The sequence below is a fragment of the Diabrotica undecimpunctata genome, chromosome 8, assembly GCF_040954645.1.
Source record: "Diabrotica undecimpunctata isolate CICGRU chromosome 8, icDiaUnde3, whole genome shotgun sequence".
Lineage (NCBI taxonomy): Eukaryota > Metazoa > Arthropoda > Insecta > Coleoptera > Chrysomelidae > Diabrotica > Diabrotica undecimpunctata.
In genome coordinates, this window is record NC_092810.1 from 116,580,329 (window position 1) to 116,594,233 (window position 13,905).

At 31.1% G+C, this 13,905-nt stretch overlaps 1 protein-coding gene across 3 annotated transcripts in view; it reads left to right on the forward strand.

Moving 5' to 3' along the window:
- LOC140447888 (cytochrome P450 6j1-like) overlaps window positions 1-6,665 on the forward strand; it is a 54,367-nt gene extending 47,702 nt beyond the window's left edge. For all 3 annotated transcript variants that reach the window (XM_072540806.1, XM_072540804.1, XM_072540805.1), the window contains exon 5: window positions 6,415-6,665. In XM_072540806.1, the coding sequence (XP_072396907.1) occupies window positions 6,415-6,596 (182 nt within the window). In that variant the 3' untranslated portion in view covers window positions 6,597-6,665. The remainder of the gene's footprint in view (window positions 1-6,414) is intronic.
- The last annotated feature ends 7,240 nt before the right edge of the window (window positions 6,666-13,905 follow it).

Genomic DNA, 13,905 nt, shown 5'->3' on the forward strand with positions numbered 1-13,905 from the left:
TATATTATTAAGATAAAAATATACGAGTTCCCTTCCTGGGGTGTGAGATGACCTACCGACGTCCTACGGACGTCGGTAGGTCATCTCACACCCCAGGAAGGGAACTCAACCTATCCTCACCTAAATAAATATAATTAAGATAAAATATATTAATCGGTGTATATTATTAAGATAAAAATATACGAGTTCCCTTCCTGGGGTGTGAGATGACCTACCGACGTCCTACGGACGTCGGTAGGTCATCTCACACCCCAGGAAGGGAACTCAACCTATCCTCACCTAAATAAAAATAATTAAGGTAAAATATATTAATCGGTGTATATTATTAAGATAAAAATATACGAGTTCCCTTCCTGGGGTGTGAGATGACCTACCGACGTCCTACGGACGTCGGTAGGTCATCTCACACCCCAGGAAGGGAACTCAACCTATCCTCACCTAAATAAATATAATTAAGATAAAATATATTAATCGGTGTATATTATTAAGATAAAAATATACGAGTTCCCTTCCTGGGGTGTGAGATGACCTACCGACGTCCTACGGACGTCGGTAGGTCATCTCACACCCCAGGAAGGGAACTCAACCTATCCTCACCTAAATAAAAATAATTAAGGTAAAATATATTAATCGGTGTATATTATTAAGATAAAAATATACGAGTTCCTTTCATGGGGTGTGAGATGACCTACCGACGTCCTACGGACGTCGGTAGGTCATCTCACACCCCAGGAAGGGAACTCAACCTATCCTCACCTAAATAAAAATAATTAAGGTAAAATATATTAATCGGTGTATATTATTAAGATAAAAATATACGAGATAAAAATATAGAAACCAAAACTAATTTAAGATAAATATATATATATATATATATATATATATATATATATATATATATATATATATATATATATATATATATATATATATATATATATATAAATTATATATATATATATATATATATATATATATATATATATATATATATATATAAATTATATATAGTTTTTTTTTTTTTTTTTTTTTTTTTTGTGTCATTGCTAAATTCCAGTAATAGCCTAAAAAGGTATGCGTATTGGACGTATAGCTGACAGACGATGGGGGAAATCTTTTTCTGGTTGCTTGAAGAGCAGCCACGGAACAAGACACCCAGACGCCCTACGGGCGTCTGTGTAGTGCCGGATTAACCGCATTCCGGCTAAAACCTACCACCGTTACTTAGATAGAAATCTAATTTTTTGTGCCCATCCTAACCTAACCCAACCACACCACATTTAACTTAACCTAAATAATACTATTTAAAAAGAAAATATATTAGTGGGTGTCTTTCTCCTACGGAGAAAGAGAAACCGACGCCCTACGGGCGTAGATAGGTCATCTCATGGTCCAGGAAGGGAACCAAACCAAAGCTAACTTAACGCAACCTAAACCTAACCTAACTCATATCAACCTAAACTAACCCAACCCAACCTAAATAAAAAAAACTAATTAACATAAAATATATTAGTGGGTATACTGCTCCTACGGAGCATGGCTAATCGAGGATCTATGGGAGTCACTAGGATATATAGCGGCTCATGAAGGAAAATTTACAAAACTAAAGAACTAACTAAATCAATCTAACCTACGCTAATCTAATTCAACCTAATCTAAAAAAACATACCATACTATACTTTAATATATATATATATATATATATATATATATATATATATATATATATATAAATTAGTTATATCTCTGTCTAATGCAATTTACTATGTTCTTAAACCTATCATGAGCATTGCGTCCATATAATGCATCCCACATAAATTGGTCGATGTATTCCGGTAGAAATGGAGAGCTCATCACTCCAAGTCGTCTTAGGTATTGTTTATGACGAGACCAATACCCTTCTACCTGATTTGTACAGACCCCTGTTAGTGGATCTTTAAAAAATTTAGAGTGATTCACAGTTTTGTGAATATACCCTAAATTTTTTAAGTTGGAATATCCCTTCCACTGGTCTGTCCAAATTTCACTACCTTCCCGGACGTGTTTTTTAATAATCTCCACTAATACCTCTCCTTTCCTACTTTCTATATATGTTATGTACCCCCTTTTTAAAACTATATCGTACATTCCTAAAACCCATTGTTCTTTAATTATTCTACCACGGTTATATTTTCGTTTTGTTACAACACTTTCATCAATTTGAACTGTGTGTCCTTCTCCACCTGCAATAATAAGAATGTGAAAAGTAACTAAATGTTAATATTTTGTATTGTTATTTTACCCAATAAAAATGGTTCTTCCTCTTGTAAAAGTTTCCAAGAAACCACATCTCTCAAATACCGATATATCTGTATAACAGATCGTTTTTCCAAATTAATTATTTCTGCGGCACTTTTAACTGGCGCCTGACTTGCCCAAAGCCACATTACATAAAATAGAGTCCTGACTGGTACTCTCAATCCTTCAAAAAATGTACCTGTACATACGGAATACATTTTTTTGCATTTGCCGCACCAAAAACCATGGTTTAATTTATACCCATTTTTCTGTTTCACTACACATGGACGTCGACATTGTCTAACTTTACATTTAAATTGTTCTTTAAGTAATCCAATATTTTGTAAATATTGAATTAATTCAGTATCGCTTTTTTGTGTTATATTATTTATGTCAACAATAGAATTCACTTCCATTTTTCAGGAATAAAACCAAACATAAATTAAACTTGTTTTGACAATTTATAAATTTCATCCAGAGATATTTTGATTTGTTTAAATAAATATCATTTAAAATATTTAAAAACTGAAACAAACCTATCACAAAAATTGGCAACCTCGCACAGTCGCTGTCAAACTTCAATCCAAAAAGCCATAATAAATCAAACAGGTTATATGAGCAAAATTTATTATTTTGTTGATATCAACAAATATTTCATTATAATCCAATGTTCTAATAAAAATTACTAAATATTACACACTAATATGATATAATTAAAAGGTTAGTAGTAATATATAAGTTTGTTTTATAAAAATATGTCTCAAATTAGGGTCGCTAATAAATGTGCTGGCACCCATTTTAAGCCCAAACGGAAAAGAAAAGTTAAAAATCTAGTACTGGCAAATCAAGTTTTTCACGTGAAAGAGCATATAATTAAAAACAGTAATAGTAAAAGTTATGATATAAAAGCTAAAGTCATCAGGCACTCTGCAGTTAGCTTGAAGCCTTATAAAATATCATTTAAGGTAAATTATTTAAATATTTCCTATTTTAATTGCATAAAAATGATGTTATGTGATATTTACTTTTTCATATTAATAGCACGAATCCATCTTTTTCTTTTCTCTAATTTATATGTAATCTTTGGAAACCTATAAAAACTACACTTGCTATTTTTGCTATTATTAGCACAATTAAATACGCAATATGTATTTCCACACATTTTTGATAAAATTTATGCGTATAAAGACTCCAATTGTGTCATATTTCGCCGCTACGCACGCTGGCATCGTTTCAAGGTACCCCTACCATGGTCACGCACGGAGCTAATAGGCTTAACATCAATTCAGCAAAAGTCAAGTGTTTGCACGCAGAAGGATCTCTTAAAAATGCGGAACTTTTTATCCGTGTTAAACTGGAACATTTTTAATGATAATCTTGATGTAAATTACCTAGCAACGTTTCTAATAGGTAATTATAATCTTGCAGTATCGCAATATATTCCACTAAAAAAACTGGTTATCAAAGACAGAAGATGTCCGGTAAACTGGTTCAATGACAACTTAAAAAATATAAGAAATCATTTGCAAACATATAAAATACATACTGATTCTACTAAAAACCCAGTACATTACAGCGAATATAAAAGATATAAAAAATCATTACAATGCTGAGCTGAAAAGAACAAAAAAGCTGGCATATGTTCAATTGATATTAACTTCAAAGAGTAGATCCAAGACGTGTTGGAAGGTAATTAACTATGAGCGAAATAAAACAAATGGTTTACATAATTCAACAACCAACCTATCTTGTGAATCTTTTAAAAACTTTTTTGTTGAAATTGCTGAGAATATTATAAAATCCCTTCCAAATACACTAGACGACACAATTTTGAACAATCAAAAATTTCCATCTTCATCGAATTCATTTTTTCTGTCTCCAACCAATCAACAAGAAGTATCCGCAGTTATATAAACATTAAAAAATTCAAATTGTTTGCATACAAATGAGCTAAACGCATCTTTTATCAAAAGCACTAGTGAAATAATTCCTTAACCTTTAACACATCTCACTAATAGTATTTTTTCAATCTGAATATTCCCAACTTCTTTTAAATACTCCAAGATTTTTCCTATTTTTAAAATGTGCAATCGTGACTTTGTAGACAATTATAGACCAATTTCCATCGTTTCGATATTCAGTAAAATAATCGAAAACATTCTAAAGAAGCGTCTTATCTCGTACTTCGAAACAAATAACTTTTTTACTAGTTCACAATATGGGTTTAGAAAGGATCGTTCCACAACACATGCACTTTTAGATGTGATAAGTGCCATAATTGATGGCATTGAGAAGCATAATCACTCTGTCATACCGATGTGTGATCATTCAAAGGCCTTCGACTGTGTTTCTCATGATATTTTGCTAAAAAAACTGCATTTTTACGGTATAAGAGGTAATCCTTTGGAACTAATTTCATAGTATCTAAAGGATAGATACCAAGCAGTCAAGTATCTACGGAAATTGTCTACCTGAATTTAAGTAGATAAGGCATGAAGTTCTACAAGGATCGGTTCTGGGCCGTCTATTTAATGATTTGCCCAATTTCATGGCTCCATTTAAAACAGTTTTATTCGCAGATTACACTACTTTTGATTTTTCTATATATATATAAATAAATATATATATATATATATATATATATATATATATATATATATATATATATATATTATATATATATATATATATATATATATATATAAGTATATATATATATATGTGTATATATATATATATGTATATAATATTATATATATAGCATTTCAATTCATCATAGCGATGACAAAGCCTTTGCTGAAGTATAAACTTACATACATTAACATCATATCCAGGTTGTACTGGGGACAAACAGCAAAAATTGAAGTTGATAATGAGTTAACCGAAGAAATTGAGATTCGTCGAGGTGTGCGTCAGGGTTGCGTGCTTTCTCCACTATTATTCAATATATATAGCGAAACAATATGTCAGGAAGCGCTCCTAGAGCAAAACATTGGTATGAACATTAACGGAGAGTTAATTAACAATATACGATACGCTGATGACACACTAGTAGTAACAGATAACCTAGTAAATTTATAATTTTTGATGGAAAACATAAACACCCATACCAAAAAATATGGTCTAAAACTGAACATCAAAAAGACTAAATTCATGATTGTAACAAAGAAGCTATACACCAATGTGAATTTAACCATAAATAATCAGCCAGTTGAAAGAGTTACGTCCTACAAATATTTAGGGGTTTGCTTCACTGATACTAATGACCAGACAAGAGAAATCAAGAGGCGAATAGAGATAGCGAGACAATCGTTTGTCAAAATGAAAAAGTTCCTATGCAGCCGGGACATAAATATAAACTTAAGAACGAGAATATTAAGGTGCTATGTTTTCTCCGTTCTGCTATACGGCATGGAAGCCTGGACACTGAAAAAGATAAACAACAAAAACATTGAGGCATTCGAGATGTGGTGTTACAGGAGAATGTGGAAAATACCATGGACAGAAAGAGTAACAAATTAAGATGTTCTGCTGAAGATGGGGAAGAAATGCGAAGTCATAAAAACCATACAAACGAAAAAACTGGAATATCTGGGCCACATAATGAGAGGAGAAAAGTACTCTCTGCTTAGACTCATAATCCAAGGAAAAATCTCGGGAAAGAGAAATGTGGGACGTAGGAGGATTTCCTGGTTCCGAAATTTAAGGGAGTGGTATGGGTGCAGTTCAATACAGTTGTTCAGAGCTGCAGCCAACAAAGTGAAGATTGCTGTGATGGTAGCCAACCTCCGATAGGAGACGGTACTGCAAGAAGAAGAAACTTTGCATTTTTCGATTTTCTTAGTTAAAACGTGCTTCGTTTATCGTCACCAATTTATATGAATATTTATTTACTTTACTGTTTAATATTTTAGGACCTTGTTAGACAGAATTAGCCTTAGGCTAATTTTTTGTATATTAGAAAATCAGATTTGTTTACGAATTCCACTGATGGCATTTCCCAAGGAGAACAAATGCGACTAAAAAAATAGAATATTGTATTTTTTTAATACGAAATAAAAAGTCGTTAAAGATTAATTTATTACTAGAAAAAATAATAAATAATTTACTGATTAAACACGTACTTGGATTTTTTAGGTAGACGCCTTGGGATGCTAAGTTTAGCAATAGGATTATCGTACGTGCTAATGAACTTTAAAATAGAAAAAAGTCCTGAAACTCCATCCAAGATAGAGTTTGAACCTAAAAGTATGCCGTTGATGTCGAAAGGGGGACTTCCTCTTAAGATGACTCCCTTAGGAGATGAAATATATTTATAAAATATTAGGTTAAACTATTGTATTTTTTATCAGGTTTATTTTTTATTAAAAATAAATTGAATAAACTGGTTTATACAATATTAAAATAAATAAAATAATTCAAATATAAATTGTTTCATTGTCTTTAAATTTTAATAGTCGGTCCGGCAAATTATGCTTGTTAATTTTATCATATTGTATAGTAGGCCGAGTCGAAAAAGTTCGAAAAGATTTTTTTTTGGAAAGATATGGCGGTCTAGTAAAAAAAGTATATAGTCATCCTAATACTGTGTACTAAATATAGGCCGAAATAAATTATTTTTGACCATGCCCCTGAGGCTAATTTTTTTTATTTATTTTTGGGGTGGGTTAGTGTTTAAAATATTATTATCGATGCTATTATCTCGTTAAAAAATGTTCATCATTTTCCAAAAAAATTTAACCGGCCCTCAGGACTAAAAATGTTAAACAGGGATAAAAAAATGCATATTTAATATTTATGTGCTGTGAATTGTGCAACTCTATGCTTAAATCAATTGGAATAAAAGTCAACGGCAGACCCATCAACAATATCAGATATATCGATGATACTATACTAATTGCAGAGAATATACAAGATCTACAGACACTTTTAGATAATGTAGTAAATGCTAGTGAGGAAAGCGGACTAACGCTTAATGCTAATAAAACCAAATTTATGACAATTTCCAAAACACAACAACAAGGTATTTTAAACATAAGAGGGGTTCCAATAAAAAAAGTAAAAAAAAACAGATATCTTGGTACAATTATTAATGAAAATAACGAGTATACAGAAGAAATAAACATGAGAATTGGACAAGCTAGAGCAACATTTAATAAGATGAGAAAAGTATTATGCTGTAGAGACCTTAGTTTGCAACTCAAAATAAGAATATTACGTTAATATGTGTTTTCGGTGCTGCTGTATGGGGTGGAGGCCTGGACCTTAAAGAAAGAGGTGAGAGATCGACTTGAAGCATTCGAAATGTGGACCTACCGAAGAATATTAAAAATAAGTTGGGTAGACCGAATAACAAATGTTGAGGTCCTCAGAAAGTTGACAAAGGAAATAGAAATAATAAATACGATTAAGATAAGAAAGTTACAATATCTCGACTACGTTATCAGAGAGGATAAATATGTGTTATGTGCTACAAACCATAATGCAGGGAAAATACGGGAAAACGAAGTATTGGAAGAAGACGCATCTCCTCGCTCAACAATCTTAGAAAGCGGTATAATTGCAGTGCCGTCGACTTGTTCAGGGCCGCAATCTCAAAAGTGAATATAACTGTGATGATTACCAACCTCCTTAGAGGAGACGGTACCTAAAGAAAAAGAAGATGCTTAAATCAACTCGAGCACGAAAGTTTCTTTACATCGAAATATTATGTAAATAGTTAACATTGTTTCGTATATTAATTTAACCCAGAACTCACCACGAGGAGGTAGCTGCACGGCGAGTTCAATTGACTCACCCTCCTTTGCTCAACAATTTTACTTACTTACTTTTTGAAACATAGCATTAATATTTACTTTCAAATATCGGCAAATTCTTTCTGGCATCCAGTAAAACTCGTATGTAACCATCGCTAGATTCTTCATCCTCTTTCATTATCTTTGCCTTTATTTCTATGAAGGGGCGGCTTCCGTTTTCTAAGAATTATTATTAATAAGAAAGATGATAAAAAAGAATAAATGGTCAGCTGGTTAAAGTTAAAGTATTTTAAATACGGGAAACAGTTTCCTAACATTCTACAGTATGAGTATGATTTTAACACTAGTTTTGTACATCGTACTTTTATCAGAAATGGCAAAGAGACTAATAGTGAGAACTTGATTATTCCCCAATTATATTCTGAACAGCTTCCAACGTCAGATGCAAAGAAGTAAGATGTGTTAAAGCTTTACTACCTGGTTCAAAAATCTGCCAAGTTCTTCTTCTGTTCGAGACCAAACAGTAGAGCCAGCTGAAAAGAACTTTGAAGAAGAAGACATTAAAAATTAAAAGCATACACATTTTGTTTTGCTAAACCTGTTTTTTGTATTAATCTTCTTGTTTTGTGGAAATTGACATGAAAAAATTCAAACAAATTACTTATTGTACTTACTTGTTACCTACTGTAATTACTTAATATAAGCAACAACTATTGTATTATTTACAATGTGAACGAAGCCTGCTATAATCGTATGGCTGTAAGTAAATCAAAAATATACGCTAGTCATAATTTCATAACAAAAGTAAGGAAGTAGAAGATATTTATTTAAATGCTACATGTAAAATACATTAAGTCAACGTACTCAAATGTAAAATTAAACAAAAATTAGTAGTTTGATAATATATAATTTACTTTTTCTAATAAGTAATTATTATTAACCACTTTACGAAAACGTTCGTTATTACAGAACAACGAATTTAAATTTTAAATGTCAAAATTTTATCAAACTGTTTTTAAAAAAAATTTTTGACTTGGTGTGTTTCACTCGTAAGCCACCGATGTGAAGCCAGAAGTAGTCTTCGGTGGCGGATTAGGTGAACTACAAATCCATGATTACTAAAAGCTATTGGAAAATTTTAGTAATTACGTTTTATTCCGACACATAATACATCTACAATTTACCTTTTAAAAACACTATATTTTGTCCTCTTTACGTAGATAAAAGACGTTGAAGTGATAGAAGATATGTCCATTTCTAGTCAATTCGAAATCCAGCATTGCTCTACACGTATTCTAAGATTTTATCTCTCATCAGTAATATTTGTGGTAGCTTAAACAGAAATGAAATGTTCTTCATTGATTTAGTCATTATAGCAACAACATGCCGAGTACACAAGCAATGAGACTTCTCTTTGATGACGAATTAAGTGATATATATATATATATATATATATATATATATATGTATATATATATATATGTATATATATATATATATGTATATATATATATATATGTATATATATATATATATATATATATATATATATATATATATATATATATATATATTATATCAATGGTATTCCGGGTTTGACTCCGCGTTAAATGTTGTTGGTTTTGATAAAAACCATTTTGACGACGTTTCGGCAAGATCTCACTTGCCATTTTCAAGTCTCTCTGGATGGTCTGCTTCTTGTCGATGTTCGAGTGGAAGTGCACTCGAGTGGAAGTGCACTTCCACTCGAACATCGACAAGAAGCAGACCATCCAGAGAGACTTGAAAATGGCAAGTGAGATCTTGCCGAAACGTCGTCAAAATGGTTTTTATCAAAACCAACAACATTTAACGCGGAGTCAAACCCGGAATACCATTGATATAACATACAGCTCCCGCGGAAATATCAAAACTAACATATATATATATATATATATATATATATATATATATATATATATATATATATATATATATATAACTGTTTTGGATGGGTTGGAGTCAATAAAAGAGCTATTGGTTAACTATTTTTTTTAATCTCGAGCTTTCAACTGTGTTTACAATTATTATCAAGAGCTAAAAAGACAAAATATCTTACAAGGTTGAACTAAAAAGAAACAACAATTTTTTGTTAACTTACCAAATAAAAATTAGTTTAGTAAGTAAAAATTACTGCTAATACATTTTCAAAATAATTAATATAAAAATGTTTTAATCTAACAAATGTTTCTCTGAAAATTTTTATAATTTTAAAAACATTTTTTTTAATACAAACTAATTGAATTTATAAATAAGTTAAAATATCAACCAATTACAAATAAGCCTCAATGTCATAAATGCATACATAAAATTTTTATTTTTGACAATTATATTGCCAAAAGTAAAATTTCGTTTAAACATTCTTTTTTGTTTAGTAACAAAAAAGAAGAAGATTTATTCACCGTTGACAGATGTCTGAAAAAATGTAACAGATATATGGAGAATTAAATATGACATTTTAAAAGTTTTATATATAAATCATAAAGAAAGAATATAATTATAAATTTTGCTTAGATTTTGAATTTCTGATCTTTTGTTTAAATTATTATCACTTTTGCTAATACAAACCATTTCCAAAAAAGTCCTTTTAAATTATTACTTTCACTACATAAAATTTTAATGTTATCAAAATCCATAATATGATCTTTATCGATTACATGCTCTGCCAAAGGTATAATGGTTTACATGGTATAAAAGGTAGTGAATGATAATTAACCATCATTAACACCTAAATTAATACAAACACTAAAGGTTATTGACAATATAAAAATAGCAACAAAGAACATCAAAACTATTTCATCTTTATATTCTAAAACTAAATATCCTATAGACAAATTTGAAAAAACGAATTTAGTATACAACATTAGTTGTACTCAGTGTGAGGCTGAATATGTTGGTGAGTTTTCTCACAAAAGTGATTGCAGAATTAAAAAACCATCTTGTGCTTTGGCAGAGCATGTAATCGATAAAGACTATATTATGGATTTTGATAACATTAAAATTTTATGTAGTGAAAGTAATAAATTTAAAAGGACTTTTTTGGAAATGGTTTATATTAGCAAAAGTGATAATAATTTAAACAAAAGATCAGAAATTCAAAATCTAAGCAAAATTCAATAATAACTTTAAACTTCCACAAGGTTACATTTTAGTGAGTTTTGATGTGGTATCTCTTTTCACTAATTTACCTCTTTCTAGTGTTACTACCTCCTTAATAAATCATTGGAACTCTATCCAACCTAACTGTCCTGTATCTTGGGATGTGTTTGCAGAACTGTTGGAATTAGTAGTTGACACTAATTTTTTGTTCTTTGATGACAAAAATATTATCTTCAAATTTTTGGGACACCTATGGGTTCCTTAATCTCTCTTATCCTAGTTAATTTTGTACTGAATGATTTAGTATCTGACCGTTTGGGTCTTTTAGATTTCCAAATCTCTTTTATTAAGCGGTATGTTGACGACTTATTACTAGCCTTACCCCCAGACAAGATACAGGCCACCTTGTTTTTGTTCAATGAGTTTGATCCTTACTTACAGTTCACTGTTGAACTTAAGGACCCCATCACAAATAGTATTCCCTTCTTAGACATGCGTGTCATTAGAATGGGAGATAACACCATAACCACAAGTTGGTATAGGAAACCAATGGCCTCTAATAGGTTTCTTAATTACCATTCTTGTCATCCCTTCAAATATTAATTAAACCTCATTAAAGCTTAAAGCTGTAGTCTAAATAGACTAACACATCCGGTTAATCGAAGGGAATCCCTTCAATTACTTAGAAATATTCTGTCGTCATCCATGTCTCACTCTTACCTTCTTCGTTCTTCATAAAATTGTCTTTAATGTCACCTATCGTTTTATTAAGGGATTATAATATCTTCTCTTTTGTGGTTTCCATTGTATTATCGATTTGTTTAATTTTTTTATTTATTGTTTTGCTGACTATTTCTTTTACTTCATTACATTTCACTTTTCTCGTGTCATGTTTTTTTACAGTTTTTCCGCCTACTAAAAGATTATGGTCAGATTGACTATCAGCGCCTGGGTATATACAGATTGAACGAATTTAAAACGGAACATACAATTTAATATATGTCTGTTTGAACTGCATTTGAAATAGTTGACCAATATAAAACTTGGACAAAAATAAATCCATGCCCGGTGATAGACATCGTATAAAATATCGTTCAACTATCTGTCCCCTTGAAAGGAAAGAGGAGCTTGCCTGATAGTCGGAGAGATAGAGCCGAAATTTTGAACTGATCAGTAATATGACATTTCTCTATTGGAATATATTCATTGTAACTGGGTTAAGACTTTGCCTTACAGGCGGACGCCCCTCGTGGTACAGGGGGTGGCTCTACAGGGATGAAGTTGTAATTTTTTTCGGAAAAATTAACGATTGATAATATGGATGAAAATTTGCCCAGAGTAAGATCTTGGTATAACTAGACGAAATCCCAAAGGGCGGACGCGAGAGTGGATAGATAAGGGGTGGCGGACAGGGGTGAAGTTGCAATTTTTTGGGGAAAAACTCTAAATCCAAAAGAGCGGACAGCTGGGTTGGTACAGAGAGCCATAAAACGGGGTCAAATGTACCACTTGCCTGCGCATTTTAGGTCTCGGTAACAATTTTCAAATTGATTTTATTGTGATATTTTTATACCGATTAATTTGAAAATTTGTATGCTCACTTCTGTACTATTCTGAAAAGTGTCAAGTAGAGTTTTCTCCAAAATTTTCCAAAAAAATTTCCGTAAATAAAAATTTTCGTAATTTTTTGAGGTAAAATCCAATTGGTAGAATCCTTTCGATTTTCTGTCAGTTATACCAGGATTTTTTTCCAAAAATTTTCAAACGATTTTTCCGATAAGAAAAAAAATTTAGAAAAACTTGACCAGCCTTCTTTGCATGTTGTAAGTAGGTAACTAAACATAGCTTGTTTTTTGCCACCTTCGTATCACCCGACTATTTTGGAAGAACTATCTAGACTTCCTAGTTGTAATATTCCAAATTAATGTATTCAAAATATTTACTTAGCCCATCAGCACATGATTAAGATGTTAAGGCATAATAATTGTGTTTTATAAGTAAAGATGAAGTCTATAGGAGAAAAAAAGTTTCACGTGAAGTTGAACCTCAAGTGGAAGGTAAAATATCGAATATTTTGGAATTTTCTAGTTTTTATTTTTTTAAAATAAATTCTGGCGAATCAAGTAATTTATTGTGAAATTAAGTTTATTTTAACAATGTTTAATAAACAATCTTAAGTTTTCAAGCACAGAAAATTGCAAAACAAAAAAAATGCTTAATATTGGATAAATAAAGTTAATTTACTTTAAATTTAAATGCTAATTCAAATTGCTTAAACAAGTCTTTTTAACTTAAAGAAGTGCATGATCAGTAACGAGTATTCTCCCCTCTAGCTCTTATAACTGCTTGCATCCTACTCGGTATGCTTGCAAGTAAATTTTGGACATATCCTTGGGAAATTGCATTCCATTCATCCTGTGCAGCAAGCCAAGGCTACTCTATCGTATTTGGAATGGGATTTCTTTGTCGTATGCGGCATTTTAGGTGATCCCACATGTGCTCAATCTTCGAATTTGAACCTCATCAAGATAATTACTTACTTGGCAGCGGCATGTGTACAAGCAGAAAAAATCGAACATAACAAAAAATACATGAAAAGTTTTAGCCTAGGGTGAGAACTCTATTTTCTCTCATTTTTTTTTTAACTATTTTACTAATAAAATATTACACGGCACTGTAGACTATAACGTGCCAATAAATAATATTGAAGCTAACTCTTTAATAAAAGATTAAA